Here is a 13,860-nt window from a genome sequence, read left to right as displayed (position 1 = left end):
CGTATAATGAATAGGTTTCATAGAAGTATTTGTGAGGAAGGTTTACAATGGAATCGTTTAACCCAGCCACACTGACACAGGCGAGGGGCTGGGGTGCGGGCAGAGGGGCGAGTAAGTCTACCAGCAATAACAACAAAGGGAAGTCACTCCTGCATATCGCGTGTCAACATGTTTGGAGGAAAATTTGTCTGTGCAAGATTCGCTAAACATCTAAAATGTCGACGCGCTGTAGCTCTATACCATTCGAAAAGTGGAGTATATGGCAACAGAGTAGCTGCAGAACCTCAGCTAAAGGAAACATGTGAGTTATGTCGATTTCCATCCTTGTTTTCAAACTCATGTGGCTGAAGATTGCGTTTTAAAATGACCTTTACCTTGGTCGTTCGTGAGTTGTATTTTTGGTTTGAACAAGATCGTGGATTTGATGGTAGTAAGAGTGACCTGCTGCTTAGCAAACGAAATAGTTGATACCGTTAGATCTTTCTGAGGTTATTCCATGTGCTGTAAAACTACCGTTGTTCAAGACAGAAACATGATGTTCGTAATTCTGGAGAATCTGGGTCACAAAGTGATGATGGGCAACGACCAATCAGCCAGCTGGAAAGTATAACCCGAAGTACACACCTCCAAATTGTCCCCTCATCTTAGAATATTATGTTATTCATAAGTGTAAGCTTACAAGCTTTTGTGGGTCTGTCAGTCTATAAATGAGTGCGTGATTGTGTATGTGAGAGAGAAAGAGAGATACCTTTTGGGGGTCGATCGAAGTACATGTTATTGTTAGATGTTGTGTACATCGAACGCAGAAGAAGAAGTTAGATGTTGTATAATCATTGTATACATCATGTGTGTGTTCCACAATCATGTGACTTTGTAGTTTACAGTTAACTGGCTGTACCCGTTTTCGAAGTCCGTACGCGGCTTATATACAGGCACCTACACACACATTCATGCACACGCACGCGTACGCGCACATACACACATACACGCACACACACACATGCATGCATGCTCACACGCGCTGCGTTGTTCGAATTACACGGCTTATTAATATTAACCCGCAGAGAGAGAGAGAGAGTAGACTCTGGGCTGGCCGTGACTAACTGTATTTGAAACCGAGACCATGCAAGAGTCAGCCAGGGTCAAGATAACTGAAATGAAAAACACTTGTTTTACGTTAAAAGTAGTGTACGTGACTGTGAAGCAAAGTTTCGCCAACTCAGACGGGCAGGATCAACGATGGCTCATAGGATAATTTCAGTTTTCTGCTGTTATTAATGAATCCTTTCAAGTTTTCTTTTCCCAAAGTAGCCTATGACACGGCTCGAGTGGCAAAGAACATACCCTGACATTCCCGTCTCAGTCGGTACAGGCGTTTCGGAGCTTGTAGTCATCATAAGAAAACACACACACACAGAAACGCGTTTTATAAGTTAGAATTTTGTTTTTGATTACTGAGTGCATCTTTCTCAGTTAATTGTCAGAGACTTGCATGTGTGACTTCACTCTAAAGAGCCAGCAATGTGGATTTGTCACATACGTTGCATGCTCACTGTATGTGTATGTCTCTGAGTCTGACTGTCTGAGATTTTCTGCTAAAATAAGTGGCACACAATTAAGCTCCCAATCCCAGTGCCACTCCCTGCTCCTTTTAGTTTTATTCTCCTTTTAAAAATCTGTTCATAGATTGACAGGTTTGATTTGGAATTGTTTTTTGTCATTTTATATATATATGCATCATGATTAACTGTTGTCTTTCATGTGTTTTTTCCAACAGTTTCTGAGGCAGAGATAAAAAACCGGATTCAGCATGCCACCATCACTCGTCTGGTGCAAGCGTACAGACAGTATGGACACAGGAAGGCACAACTCGATCCTTTGGGCCTGCAAAAACCCAAGTGAGAATCTGAGATCACGGAGAAGGGGTTAGGGCAATTGGTGCATGTGACTGAATCAGTGAATGGCGTTTGTTTGATTAACTTTTGATTGAGTCACTGTGCAGTGATCAAACTGCGAGTGTGCCCAGACGTCATTATCTGTACTGAACAGCAGTTAATCATTGTGCCAAAAGATCTATTAGAGTCTCTCTGCTGCCCTTTCCCCTCCCTCCCTCTTAGTCTTAGATGTATAGACACACATCCTCGCACACAGACAGTCACACACTCGTGTGCACCATCCTTCTCTTGCAACTTTTTTAATTTTATGTGCTGTTAGAATTTTTGTTTTGATTTACTGACAGTGGCATATTTTTTATTTTTTCAGAACATCGCCTGAGTTAGACCTGAGGCATTATGGGGTGACAGCAAGCGACAGTAGTTCTGTCTCTTTGGCAGGGATCTTCTACGGAGGAGGGAACACCATGCAGATTTCTGAGCTGATTGATCATCTGGAGCGGTTGTACTGTGGTTCCTTGGCTGCAGAATTTGAACATCTTGTGGTGAGCAGTTAGTTCCTGTTCTATGTCATTCCCTTGTAATCTCTGTAGTGATCGTAAGGTTTCACAATGCAATGTAGCCTCCTGTTAATACCTCCATAAATCTGAGAAAATCATGTCTTAAACGGGAGGTAGTCTGAAATTGTAGGTAAATAATAATAATAATAATAATGCAAACTTTTTTTTTACAGGTGTTTTGAACAGAAGTCTTGAAAATTAGGGGTGAGGGGGTGAGGGGGTCTTTATAGGGTGTTTCATGGTAGTCTGGTACAGTGGTAGGTTATTTTTGACCTAACAGCATATGTGACTCAATTCCAAGATCTGCTACATTTGCATTACTGTAGAGAAGAGAATTACAATGACAAAAAAATACAACTGTGATTTTCAACAAAAGAAGGGTCATATACTTATGGCTGGCTGTTGGCGCTTAGACAGATGCTGTTTTGGCAGTGAGCATCAGTTCATCAAGCAATCTGAGATTGTGGCAGAACTTCTCTTGATTAAGTACATGCACCATGTAATTACCTGCACCCAGGGTTACAGTGTAGATTTTTTTTGTCAGGCAAACAGTCATTTTCAATACTATGTTTGCAGACAGAGGAGGAGCGTACCTGGTTTGCAGAAACCTTTGAGACCAGACACACCATGGACATATCGCAGGACAGACAGGTGGCGCTAGCTAAGCTCATGCTGAAATGCCAGGTGAGGGCAGATGCTCTTTTCTGTCTTCTTTTGTTTTCTTCTTGGTGTGTGGACATAGTTGTGGCTGTACGTAAATTTGAGCAGTTGTCTGAGCACTGAATAATTAATGGGTAAAAGACAAGGACATGAATAATGCATGCAATCAGAGATTTACCTCTTTTTTTACTGTACATGTATTCAAAATGCTAGTTCATCGGAATACAGAACTTTGACAGCTTCTAATTCAGTTACATCGGTAACAATCTTTAGATCCTTCACTCCAACTCTTACACAGGTACTGTTGATTAACTTTGTTGGTGGAATACATATTTCAAGAAGCTATTCCAACTTATGTCAAGTGAAGAGGCGACAGGACATTTTCGGGATGAATGCGTATTTGATTATTAAATGTAACGTTGGTCACATTTGCGATGATGACATAGATAATGATGATTACAGTATTGGTTTTACCGTGGAACCCCCTTTTAAGATTTCCAACAATCTGAGAAAATAAGGTCTTAAAAAGGAGGGAGTCTTACAATGGGGGTACATTTACAGAGGTTATGAACAGAAAGTTAAAGGGAGGGAGTCTTAAATTGGAGGGTGTTAAAAGGGGGGTACCACTGTACATGCTTTTCTCCTTTTGCTTGACAGGCCTTTGATCACTTCCTGTCCAACAAGTTCACGACGGTGAAGCGATACGGGGGGGAAGGTGGGGAGAGCATGATGGGATGCTTTGATGAAGTCTTCAGAAAATGCAGCGAGCGTAAGTCATACTTAAATAGTGTACTCTGGAATTTGGTTTTGATATGTGCTTGACTTTATGCAGGGATTGTGTTCAATGCATTACAGGGGTAAATTATTATTTTTCTTGTAATATCAAAATTACGAACTTGGCAACTTTTAATATCCACTGGTTGATATTTCTGAAGACAGAATTTGCATTACAAACATGATTTAACACGTCTAATTCTACCCCACCTTTGTTGACCAAGTTTTTTTTTAGCCAAGACCAGCTGGGCCACAGCAGGTCACTCAGAATTGTAGTAACTGTGTAGAAACTGTGTATCAACACGATGGAATGCAGGCGTTAGATCGACGTTACAGGAAGCGACTGAAGTGACTGTGTGTACGGATATATCCGTACCAGGTCAGAGAGAGCCGTATGAGTGGGTACGGATATATCCGTACCTGGGAAACAATGAGTTAAACACTGTGTTTGACCTGATCTAGTTGGTTTGTGTTGCTAGTTCTAGTTAGAGCTAGACTTTATTCACATGAAAAAAAATGCCAGTTTTAAAAGAGCAATCCTGTGAACAGATTGATTGCATCTAGGTTTGTGAGTCGTAACAAAGCGGGCCAATGGTGAGAGCGCATACAGTCAGCTAAATATAGCGTCAAACTAGGGAGCGCGTCAAGCTAAACCGCTTGTAAATCGCGCAAAAAAGTTCAGCGGAGCTCAGCTGAGTTTTGCGTTGTTGCTATGCAAACATGGTCAATTTATGAACGACTTCTAGCTGACAAAAGTTGGTTTAAAGTTGGTTGTATATCAGCTATGTGAAAGCTTTTTTGGAGTGTTTTTATTCGAGTTACAGAAGAAGTGCTCCGTGTCATTACCCCAGTAGTGGATTTTTCTGAACCTGACTTCTGAACTCATTGTCTCCCAGGTACGGATATATCCGTACCCACTCATATGGCTCTATCTGACCAGGTACGGACATATCCGCTCAGACTGTTAGCTTCAGTCGCTTCCTGTAACGTCAATCTAACGCCTGCATTCCGGCGTGTTGATACAAAGTTACTACACAGTTACTACAATTCTGAGTGACCTGCTGCAGCACAGCTGGTCTCGGCTAAAAAAAAAACTTGGTCAACATAGGTGGGATAAAAAGTGTTAACTGTAGACATGAATGTCTTTTTTCCAGAGGGAATGGAAGATGTTGTGGTCTGCATGCCGCACAGAGGTCGTCTCAACTTTCTCACCTCTCTGCTCGACTTTCCACCTGTCATCATGTTTCAAAAGGTAAGTCATGATGCACCCTGTGTCTGATGTGTCTGAAAACCCCTCCGCGTGGAGGGGTTTTGCAGGCAGCGCAGTGAAGATATTGAAGGAACATTTTCTCTGCTCGCGCGGCAGCAAGCAGGATGTCTCTAGGCTGGATGGAAAGGTTGTCTGTGTTCATTTGCCTGTTCATAACTTTGACACATATCCACCCCCACACCCCCCCCCCCCCCCCCCCCCCCCCCCAAAAATTGGTTATTTTGCGCTGTAAATTGTGTGTATGGTCATAAAGCGCTTGTGTTCGGGTGTCAAAAATGTTTTTTAAATTATATTGCAGATTTAAGATGTCAGCTTGCAGGAATTCAAGTAGATATAGATCATTGATGGTGTTTCAGATGAAAGGCAAGAGTGAGTTTCCCCCTGGTGCTAAAGGAACCGGTGATGTTCTTTCCCATCTCTGTGAGTATCACAGCTAATGCATTTTGGTCTTTTTTACTGTCTTATATGAATTGTATGGCAATTTGTTTTTTAATTTCTTATGTGAATTTTATGACAGAAAGCAGACTCCTTTTTTCACTCTCTTGTATATATTGGGTAAAGAATTGTAAGCCATGTAAAATAGAGAGGACCTGATAGCAAAACGTTACCTGTTCTCAAAAAATGTAATACAAAATTCTTTTTCTTGATTACATAGGTACATCACTGGAAAGAGTTAAAAAAAATTAAAAAAAGATGTTATGTACGAAATCTTATTTGTGGTGCAAGATCTGACTGAGCTTTATGATCTTGTATGAGTAGCCGATGATACTCATACCGACAAAACTTTATAGCCTTTTGTTCTGAATTTACCATTTTATGAGAACGAGTGAAAAATCAGAGACTACTTTATTTGGTTTGTTGCTGTCAAATTCCGCAGTTTGTGTTCTAGTAAACTAAGTCTGTCAGACAAAGTCTACATTTGTTATTCTTTTCAGACTTGGCTATTTACCTGTACATCTTTTTCTGTTTATTTCAGATACATCTGTTGATCTGCCGTATGGTGATAAAAATGTCCATGTTTCCCTGATTCCAAATCCATCACACTTAGAGGTAAGTTTGGTATAACTGTACCAACAACGGAACGAATGAGATACTGTCCAAAACCATGCAGGGTAAAGCCATTGTAAATCAACACCGAAGGGAAGTACACAGCAGTTAATGTTTGGGATTTGTTTTCAATTCTCCATGAAAAGCATTTAGATATCTGCACTGATCGTGAGCGTGGAATACTTGACACTGATGATTCAACTCGCAGAAGGTCAGTGAATTTTTCTTAATTGTGACCCTCCACCACGAAATGAGTCGCATGTCACCTCGCGCGGTTCTGCGCTAGGCTTAATAAAAGTCCGGGGAGTGTCTGGTAACAGTATGAGGGTCACCTTAGTCACAGGCTTATAACTCAAACAGTTTTCGCTCTTTTCTAAAACGGTTTTCACCACTGGATAGAGCATAAACAACTCTTTAAAAAAAATGTAAAAATATGAAAATCATGCAAAGGTGACATGCGACTCATTCCGTGGTGGAGGGTCACAATTGGCCAGCTTTATTGTTGGTCCTCTTCTTCTTGATATGCATGGGTGGGGTTTTTCCGGTAGATTCAGAAAATTCGGATTCATAATGTCTGTGGTGACGTTTTTGTTGTTGTTAATTATACAAATCCTTCAGCGTCTGGGGGCCTCCAGACCCCTCCCCCCCCCCCCCCCTTAAAATTCTTCAGGATTCATGACATTTTTCAGTCCCACCCATGTATATGCACTTTAATGAATTCACAGTTCTTGCATGAAGTTGATTTGATCAGGGTCTTCATGTGGTTATTTAACAAACAAATGACAAGAGAGCCAACAATACTCTTAGTGCATTTGAGGGCCAAAATGGAGCTTCTTTTCCCCGGGTTTTTTTTCTTTTCTTTTTCTTTGTTCTTCATTTTGTTGTTTGTCTTTCAGGCCAACAACCCAGTAGCAGCAGGCAAGGCGAGGGCCAAACAGCAGAGGAGGGAGGCTGCCTCTTACAGCAGTGCACCTGATGCCACACCTGGCGACCAGGTGTTGTGTCTACAGGTGCATGGAGATGCTTCCTTCTCAGGACAGGTGAGTGCGGACAGTCATATATCTGTTAAGTTTTGGGGACGGTGTATTTGGCAATCCATCAAGCATTTGTCCGTAGAACTGTTTGTTTCACTAGACAAATAAGATGTGGGAATGTTGTCCTTGTTGTTTTCATCATCGTGATGCAGATATGTTCTGCTTTGCTGCGTTGCCAACAGTAAAACTAAATTGAAATTTACTAAGGTGTACTGACCTGATTTTATTATGATGATCCAGTTTCCTTTGTTGTCTGCTACGGGGTGCTGTTACTGAGATGTCTTGCTCTGTTGAATGTGCTCTTTTTCTCATTGATGATCATCCGTTTCTTTTCCTCTTGTTTCAGCATGCTGCGACAGAGATGTTATGCATGTCATTTTACAGTGGTGATTCAGTTTGCAAAGACAGTCTGCTTTGGTTTTACATTGATGATCCAGTTTCTGTATTCTTGTTGCACAGTGTTGCACAACCTTGCCTGCATTCTAACTGCAGTGGTGATCCTCTTTCTTTTGTTTCTTGTTACAGGGTGTCGTGGCAGAGACGTTCTGCTTTGCCAACTGCGCTCACTTCACAGTGGGAGGCAGCGTCCACCTCATCGTCAACAATCAGATCGGCTACACCACAGAGGCAACCCTTGGCAGGTCAGTGTGGTCATAAGCCTATGATTACAGTAGTGTGTTGAGCATCAGTTATGAAATGATACTGCAGGGTGACAGATATAAATACCCTAGCTCTGTGACAGCAGATATTAGATGTCTGTGCTACAATATATTACTGCTGTCAGAAGGGAGGTGAATATTTGCCATTGTTGATACATGTACAGTGGAGTCCAGGTATAACGAACCTGGGTATAACGAAATCCCGCTTTTAACGAACTGCCATTGATTTCCCGGCAGACAGCCTTCTATTTCTTACTTGTTACTTTCCGGCCACAACGAACCTTTTGAACTCATTTGCATAACGAACCCCTCTTATAACAAACACGTTTTCATCGCCCCAGAGCCGTTTTGTCTCTAAAAGTCACAAGGCTACAACGAACTGATGTCAATAACCGTCTCCAAAGACAGAAATACACAAACACAAGTGCACATCCCGTGATGAGCGAACTCTGAAACTCTGAACAAACAGCGGGAGGTGCACGGAACAGCCACCGCCGCTGTGTTTTCACTATTCCAATCAGCTGCTAAGCTATGACTGTGCTCTAAAAAGTCACAAGGCTACAACGATCTGCGTGTGAGGCGAGATCAAAGGCAGGTCCATTGTGATAGCTGGGTGGCCTTGTTTATAGACACTGTGACCTTCTTCTCAGGGGTCATTGACCCAGTTTTAGCTATGAGAGGTGGTTCCCCTTTATGAGAGAGGAAACACTTCCTGCACCCGGGTCACTCCCGGGTCAGTGACCGAGTTTAACCTATGGGGAGTTTAACCTATGGGGCGGTCTCTTTGATGTCTTGAGAGGAAACTTGGCCAGGGTAGTACATGCACCAGAACTGGTGGACACCATGAAATCGGAGATTGATCAGAATGTACATGTACATGCTTTTACACGACTTTTTAAATTTTACTTCTAAAATTGTGACAGTAAAGTGAACATGTGAACTACAGGCAAATCCAGCTAACTCACAAACGGTTAAGTCAAAAATTCGCTTAGCACACAAAGAAATTCTGGTCCGGAATTATCCCTCTTTATCTATGTGTACAAAGTACCCTCAGCTCGAAATGGGATTTCTCTTACGTAAGTCGAAAGACGGATAGCACACAACAGAAAGTCAGTCCCAAAGACAAAGTTTACTCTATATTTACTACAGCAACTCGAAACACGAAACTTGGCGTCTCACACTAGCGCATTGTGTAACCTTATTCCCTTCTTCTCTACACGGACGCCACACGGACTGGTCAGTCGGCACGCAATAAAGTATGAAGTGAAGTTAGGAGGGGGCGAGGAGTAAGGAGAGGCGAGTGGTACTCACAGTGTGTGTTTGTGTGTGTTCACGGGTGAAGAAGAATTCAAATTGTGGGTTGCCTCTCATTCAGTCTTTGTTCAGTCTTGCGTTCATCCACAATCATGGCAGAGTCACGGAAAAGAAAATTAACCTGTCATATCTGAGAGAGGAAACACTTCGTGCTCTGTGTGTGGGGCCAGATCAAAGGCATTGTGATAGCTGGGTGGCCTTGTTTACAGACACGACCTTCTTCCCAGGGGTCAATGACCCAGTTTTTGCCATGAGAGGTGGTTCCCCTGTCATATCTGAGAGAGGAAACACTTCCTGCACGGGGGTCAGTGACCGGTCAGTGACCGAGTTTAACAGAGTGGAAATCTGTGTGTGCAGGCAGGGCAGTACCTAGTAGCTGAAACATGCATTATCACAAGTTGTTTGACTGGTACTCAAGCGGTCTCTTTGATTTTTTTCGTAGTTCACGGTACTATGACCAAGTCGAAATTTCGGATAGGACACAATAACAATTCGGTCCCTTCAATTTCGTCTTATCCGGATTTGCCTGTATGCCTCTATGGATTATATTATGAAGCTGTTGAAAACATGCAGAGATTGTACTCTCCAAGGAAAGATCGATCGGACGATCATTTGAAGGTGAGTGGGAAAACTTGTCTTAAGGCCATTTAGGGTTGAAAACTCTACAGCGAATTACTGATATAAAATGTATCTCCCTTGAGATTTGTTGTACCCGGACTCCACTGTAGTTGCACATGAGAATGAAGATAGTTTTTCTTCTGCAGAGAGAAAATGTACATTGACAGTAAAATGTGCTTGGACACAATAAAGAAAGAAAGAAAGAAGCAAGTTAAATACATAGATAAGTAATCCAGAGAAATATGATGGGCCATTTAATTTTGCTGTGCTTTCTTGTTTTTGTGATTGTGTTGGTGTTGCTTGAAGCCAAATGAAATTAACTGTGTTTCCAATCCATGTATGTTATATTTCAGATCTTCAGAGTATGTGAGCGACCTGGCCAAAATCAACGGGTGCCCTGTGATACATGTGAATGCTGACAACCCAGAGGTAAGTGGTGATGAGAAAAGTGAAGGCAAATGTTCTCTTCAGATCAAAGTCTGCGTCTGCTTCCGAAGATCAGTAGACGAATGAAGCATTTTGCTATTTGATCAAGAAACCTGTGTTGATAAAAATTCTTTCAACCAAACTCTTTCACTTTGCAAATGTATATGAAATTCTAACTTAACTTTTAATTGACTGATTAGTCATCCTGCTTTACACATTTTGACAAAGTAATGAAAACGAGAAAAAGAATGTTCATTTGTGCACAATAAAAAAAATTCTGAACAAATTGAATTGATTTTCTTTTATTTATTTTAGATACATCCATATGCGCAAATTGTCTCCAGGTCATTCAACTTTTGACGAATTGCATCACATGTCCTGGTTTTCAAATCCACAAGACATTTTCCAAGTTCTTTCATACTAATTCCTTTTTCTTAAAGAAGGCTCTTTAGGTTGGGGAGGGAGGGAAAATGTTTAAAGAAAAAGAAAACAACAGTAACCAGTTTTGGTACCTGTCAATATTTCGACAGCTTGTCGCTGCTTTCTTCAGGATGGTAAAAAGTAAGGAATGACCTGTTATGAATGGAAAATAGTATAATTTTTGCCCTAAATATAAGCTTTTTTATAATCTTTACATTTAGTCAAGTTTTGACTAAATGTTTTAACATAGAGGGGGAATCGAGACGAGGGTCGTGGTGTGTGTGTCTGTCTGTGTCTGTCTGTGCGTGTGTGTGTGGGTGTAGAACGATTCAGACTAAACTACTGGACCGATCTTTATGAAATTTGACATGAGAGTTCCTGGGTATGATATCCCCAGACGTTTTTTTCATTTTTTTCGATAAATGTCTTTGATGACGTCATATCCGGCTTTTTGTAAAAGTTGAGGCGGCACTGTCACACCCTCATTTTTTAATCAAATTGATTGAAATTTTTGTAAAGCAATCTTCGACGAAGGCCGGACTTTGGTATTGCATTTCAGCTTGGTGGCTTAAAAATTAATTAATGACTTTGGTAATTAAAAATCTGAAAATTGTAATTAGAATTATTTTTTTATAAAACGATCCAAAACTACGTTTATCTTATTCTTCATCATTTTCTGATTCCAAAAACATATAAATATGTTATATTCGGATTAAAAACAAGCTCTGAAAATTAAAAATATAAAAATTATGATTAAAATTAAATGTCCAAAATCGATTTAAAAACAATTTCATCTTATTCCTTGTCCGTTCCTGATTCCAAAAACATATAGATATGATATGTTTGGATTAAAAACACGTTCAGAAAGTTAAAAAGAATAGAGATATAGAAAAGCGTGCTATCCTCCTCAGCGCAACCGCTACCGCGCTTTTCTGGATTGTTAATTTCACTGCTTTTGCCACGAGCGGTGGACAGACGATGCTACGAGTGTACGGTCTTGCGGAAAAAATGCAATGCGTTCAGTTTCATTCTGTGTGTTTGACTGAGCTTGACTAAATGTTGTATTTTCGCCTTACGCGACTTGTTTTTGGTTCACCTAGGACGTGGTACGGGCAACATCTATCGCCATGGACTACCGCTACAAGTTCCACAAGGATGTGATTATTGACCTGATGTGTTTCCGTCGCTGGGGTCACAACGAAATGGACGAACCCAGCTTCACTCAGCCAATCATGTACCAGGCCATCAACAGTCGACAAAGCATCCCGGACAACTACGCTAACACACTTGTGGTGGGTAACTTGGATCTGAAAGTTAGACATTTCTGGGGGGGAGTGCGCAGGGGGTTGTTGGGGAAGTGTGGGGGGGGGGGAGTGCGCAGGGGGTTGTTAGGGAAGTGTGGGGGGAGTGCGCAGGGGGTTGTTAGGAAAGTGTGGGGGGGAGTGCGCAGGGGGTTGTTAGGGAAGTGTGGGGGTGCGCAGGGGGTTGTTAGGGAAGTGTGGGGGGAGTGTGCAGGGGGTTGTTAGGGAAGTGTGTGGGGGAGTGCGCAGGGGGTTGTTAGGGAAGTGTGGGGGGAGTGCGCAGGGGGTTGTTAGGGAAGTGTGGGGGGAGTGCGCAGGGGGTTGTTAGGGAAGTGTGGGGGGAGTGCGCAGGGGGTTGTTAGGGAAGTGTGGGGGGGAGTACGCAGGGGGTAGTTAGGGAAGTGTGGGGGCTGCGCAGGGGGTTGTTAGGGAAGTGTGGGAGGAGTGCGCAGGGGGTTGTTAGGGAAGTGTGGGGGAGTGCGCAGGGGGTTGTTAGGGAAGTGTGGGGGGACTGTGCAGGGGGTTGTTAGGGAAGTGTGGAGGGGAGTGCGCAGGGGGTTGTTAGGGAAGTGGGGGGAGTGCGCAGGGGGTTGTTAGGGAAGTGTGGGGGGAGTGCGCAGGGGGTTGTTATAGAAGTGTGGGGGGAGTGCGCAGGGGGTTGTTAGGGAAGTGTGGGGGGAGTGCGCAGGGGGTTGTTAGGGAAGTGTGGGGGAGTGCGCAGGGGGTTGTTAAGGAAGTGGGGGGGGGGAGTGCGCAGGGGGTTGTTTGGGAAGTGTGGGGGGAGTGCGCAGGGGGTTGTTATAGAAGTGTGGGGGGAGTGCGCAGGGGGTTGTTAGGGAAGTGTGGGGGGAGTGCGCAGGGGGTTGTTAGGGAAGTGTGGGGGAGTGCGCAGGGGGTTGTTAGGGAAGTGTGGGGGAGTGTGCAGGGGGTTGTTAGGGAAGTGTGTGGGGAGTGTGCAGGGGGTTGTTAGGGAAGTGTGGGGGGAGTGCGCAGGGGGTTGTTAGGGAAGTGTGGGGGAGTGCGCAGGGGGTTGTTAGGGAAGTGTGGGGGGAGTGCGCAGGGGGTTGTTAGGGAAGTGTGGGGGGAGTGCGCAGGGGGTTGTTAGGGAAGTGGGGGGGGGGGAGTGCGCAGGGGGTTGTTAGGGAAGTGTGTGGGGGAGTGCGCAGGGGGTTGTTAGGGGAGTGTGGGGGAGTGCGCAGGGGTTGTTAGGGAAGTGTGGGGGGGGTGCGCAGGTTTTTTTTAGGGAAGTGTGGGGGGGGAGTGCGCAGGGGGTTGTTAGGGAAGTGTGGGGGAGTGCGCAGGGGGTTGTTAGGGAAGTGTGGGGGAGTGCGCAGGGGGTTGTTAGGGAAGTGTGGGGGGAGTGCGCAGGGGGTTGTTAGGGAAGTGTGGGGGGGAGTGCGCAGGGGGTTGTTAGGGAAGTGTGGGAGACAAGAGCAGGATCAGTGTATTCGGTTTTACTTGCAGTGAAACTGAAAGCTTCTGAACATGTACAAAAGCTTCAGAACATGTACATACTTCACTTCTTGTTACTGTAGTTTTCCCAATTCTCCACTTGAGGTGAAGGAGGGTTTAATAAAAGGATTCAGTCTCAATGCAGACACATTTTTCTTTTGATCACTGGCTGGCTGGCTGTTGTTTTTGTTGTTGTTATTTCTCCCTCTGTCTCCACCGTGAATTGGTCCTTTTTGTTGTGATTCCCTGTAGCATTTAGTCTTCTTCAAATATTTGCGTGTTTTTGTTATGTTTTTTGTTGTTGTTTTTTTAGTTTTGTTTTGTTTTTGTTGCTTGGCAAAAATTGACCTTCAAATTACCTTGCAGCGAGAATATGTCTTAGTTCATAAGAAATGCTTCATAACTAGTTTGCAGTTAGCAACTCAACTAGTGT

The 13,860-nt window shown here is 43.3% G+C and overlaps 1 protein-coding gene across 1 annotated transcript in view; it reads left to right on the top strand.

Moving 5' to 3' along the window:
* Positions 1-152: 152 nt before the first annotated feature.
* Positions 153-13,860, top strand: part of LOC138953132 (2-oxoadipate dehydrogenase complex component E1-like) — a 28,671-nt gene continuing 14,963 nt past the window's right edge. The window contains exons 1-12 of the mRNA XM_070324923.1: positions 153-301; positions 1,778-1,898; positions 2,263-2,437; positions 3,029-3,136; positions 3,770-3,881; positions 5,041-5,138; positions 5,513-5,576; positions 6,133-6,206; positions 7,100-7,243; positions 7,763-7,878; positions 10,182-10,257; positions 11,775-11,966. Coding sequence (XP_070181024.1) covers positions 169-301; positions 1,778-1,898; positions 2,263-2,437; positions 3,029-3,136; positions 3,770-3,881; positions 5,041-5,138; positions 5,513-5,576; positions 6,133-6,206; positions 7,100-7,243; positions 7,763-7,878; positions 10,182-10,257; positions 11,775-11,966 — 1,413 coding nt within the window. The 5' untranslated portion in view covers positions 153-168. The remainder of the gene's footprint in view (positions 302-1,777; positions 1,899-2,262; positions 2,438-3,028; positions 3,137-3,769; positions 3,882-5,040; positions 5,139-5,512; positions 5,577-6,132; positions 6,207-7,099; positions 7,244-7,762; positions 7,879-10,181; positions 10,258-11,774; positions 11,967-13,860) is intronic.

Source organism: Littorina saxatilis, linkage group LG17 (assembly GCF_037325665.1).
Source record: "Littorina saxatilis isolate snail1 linkage group LG17, US_GU_Lsax_2.0, whole genome shotgun sequence".
NCBI lineage: Eukaryota > Metazoa > Mollusca > Gastropoda > Littorinimorpha > Littorinidae > Littorina > Littorina saxatilis.
The sequence above is the reverse complement of the archived record's forward strand: the minus strand, read 5'-3'. Positions and strand labels throughout refer to the sequence as shown.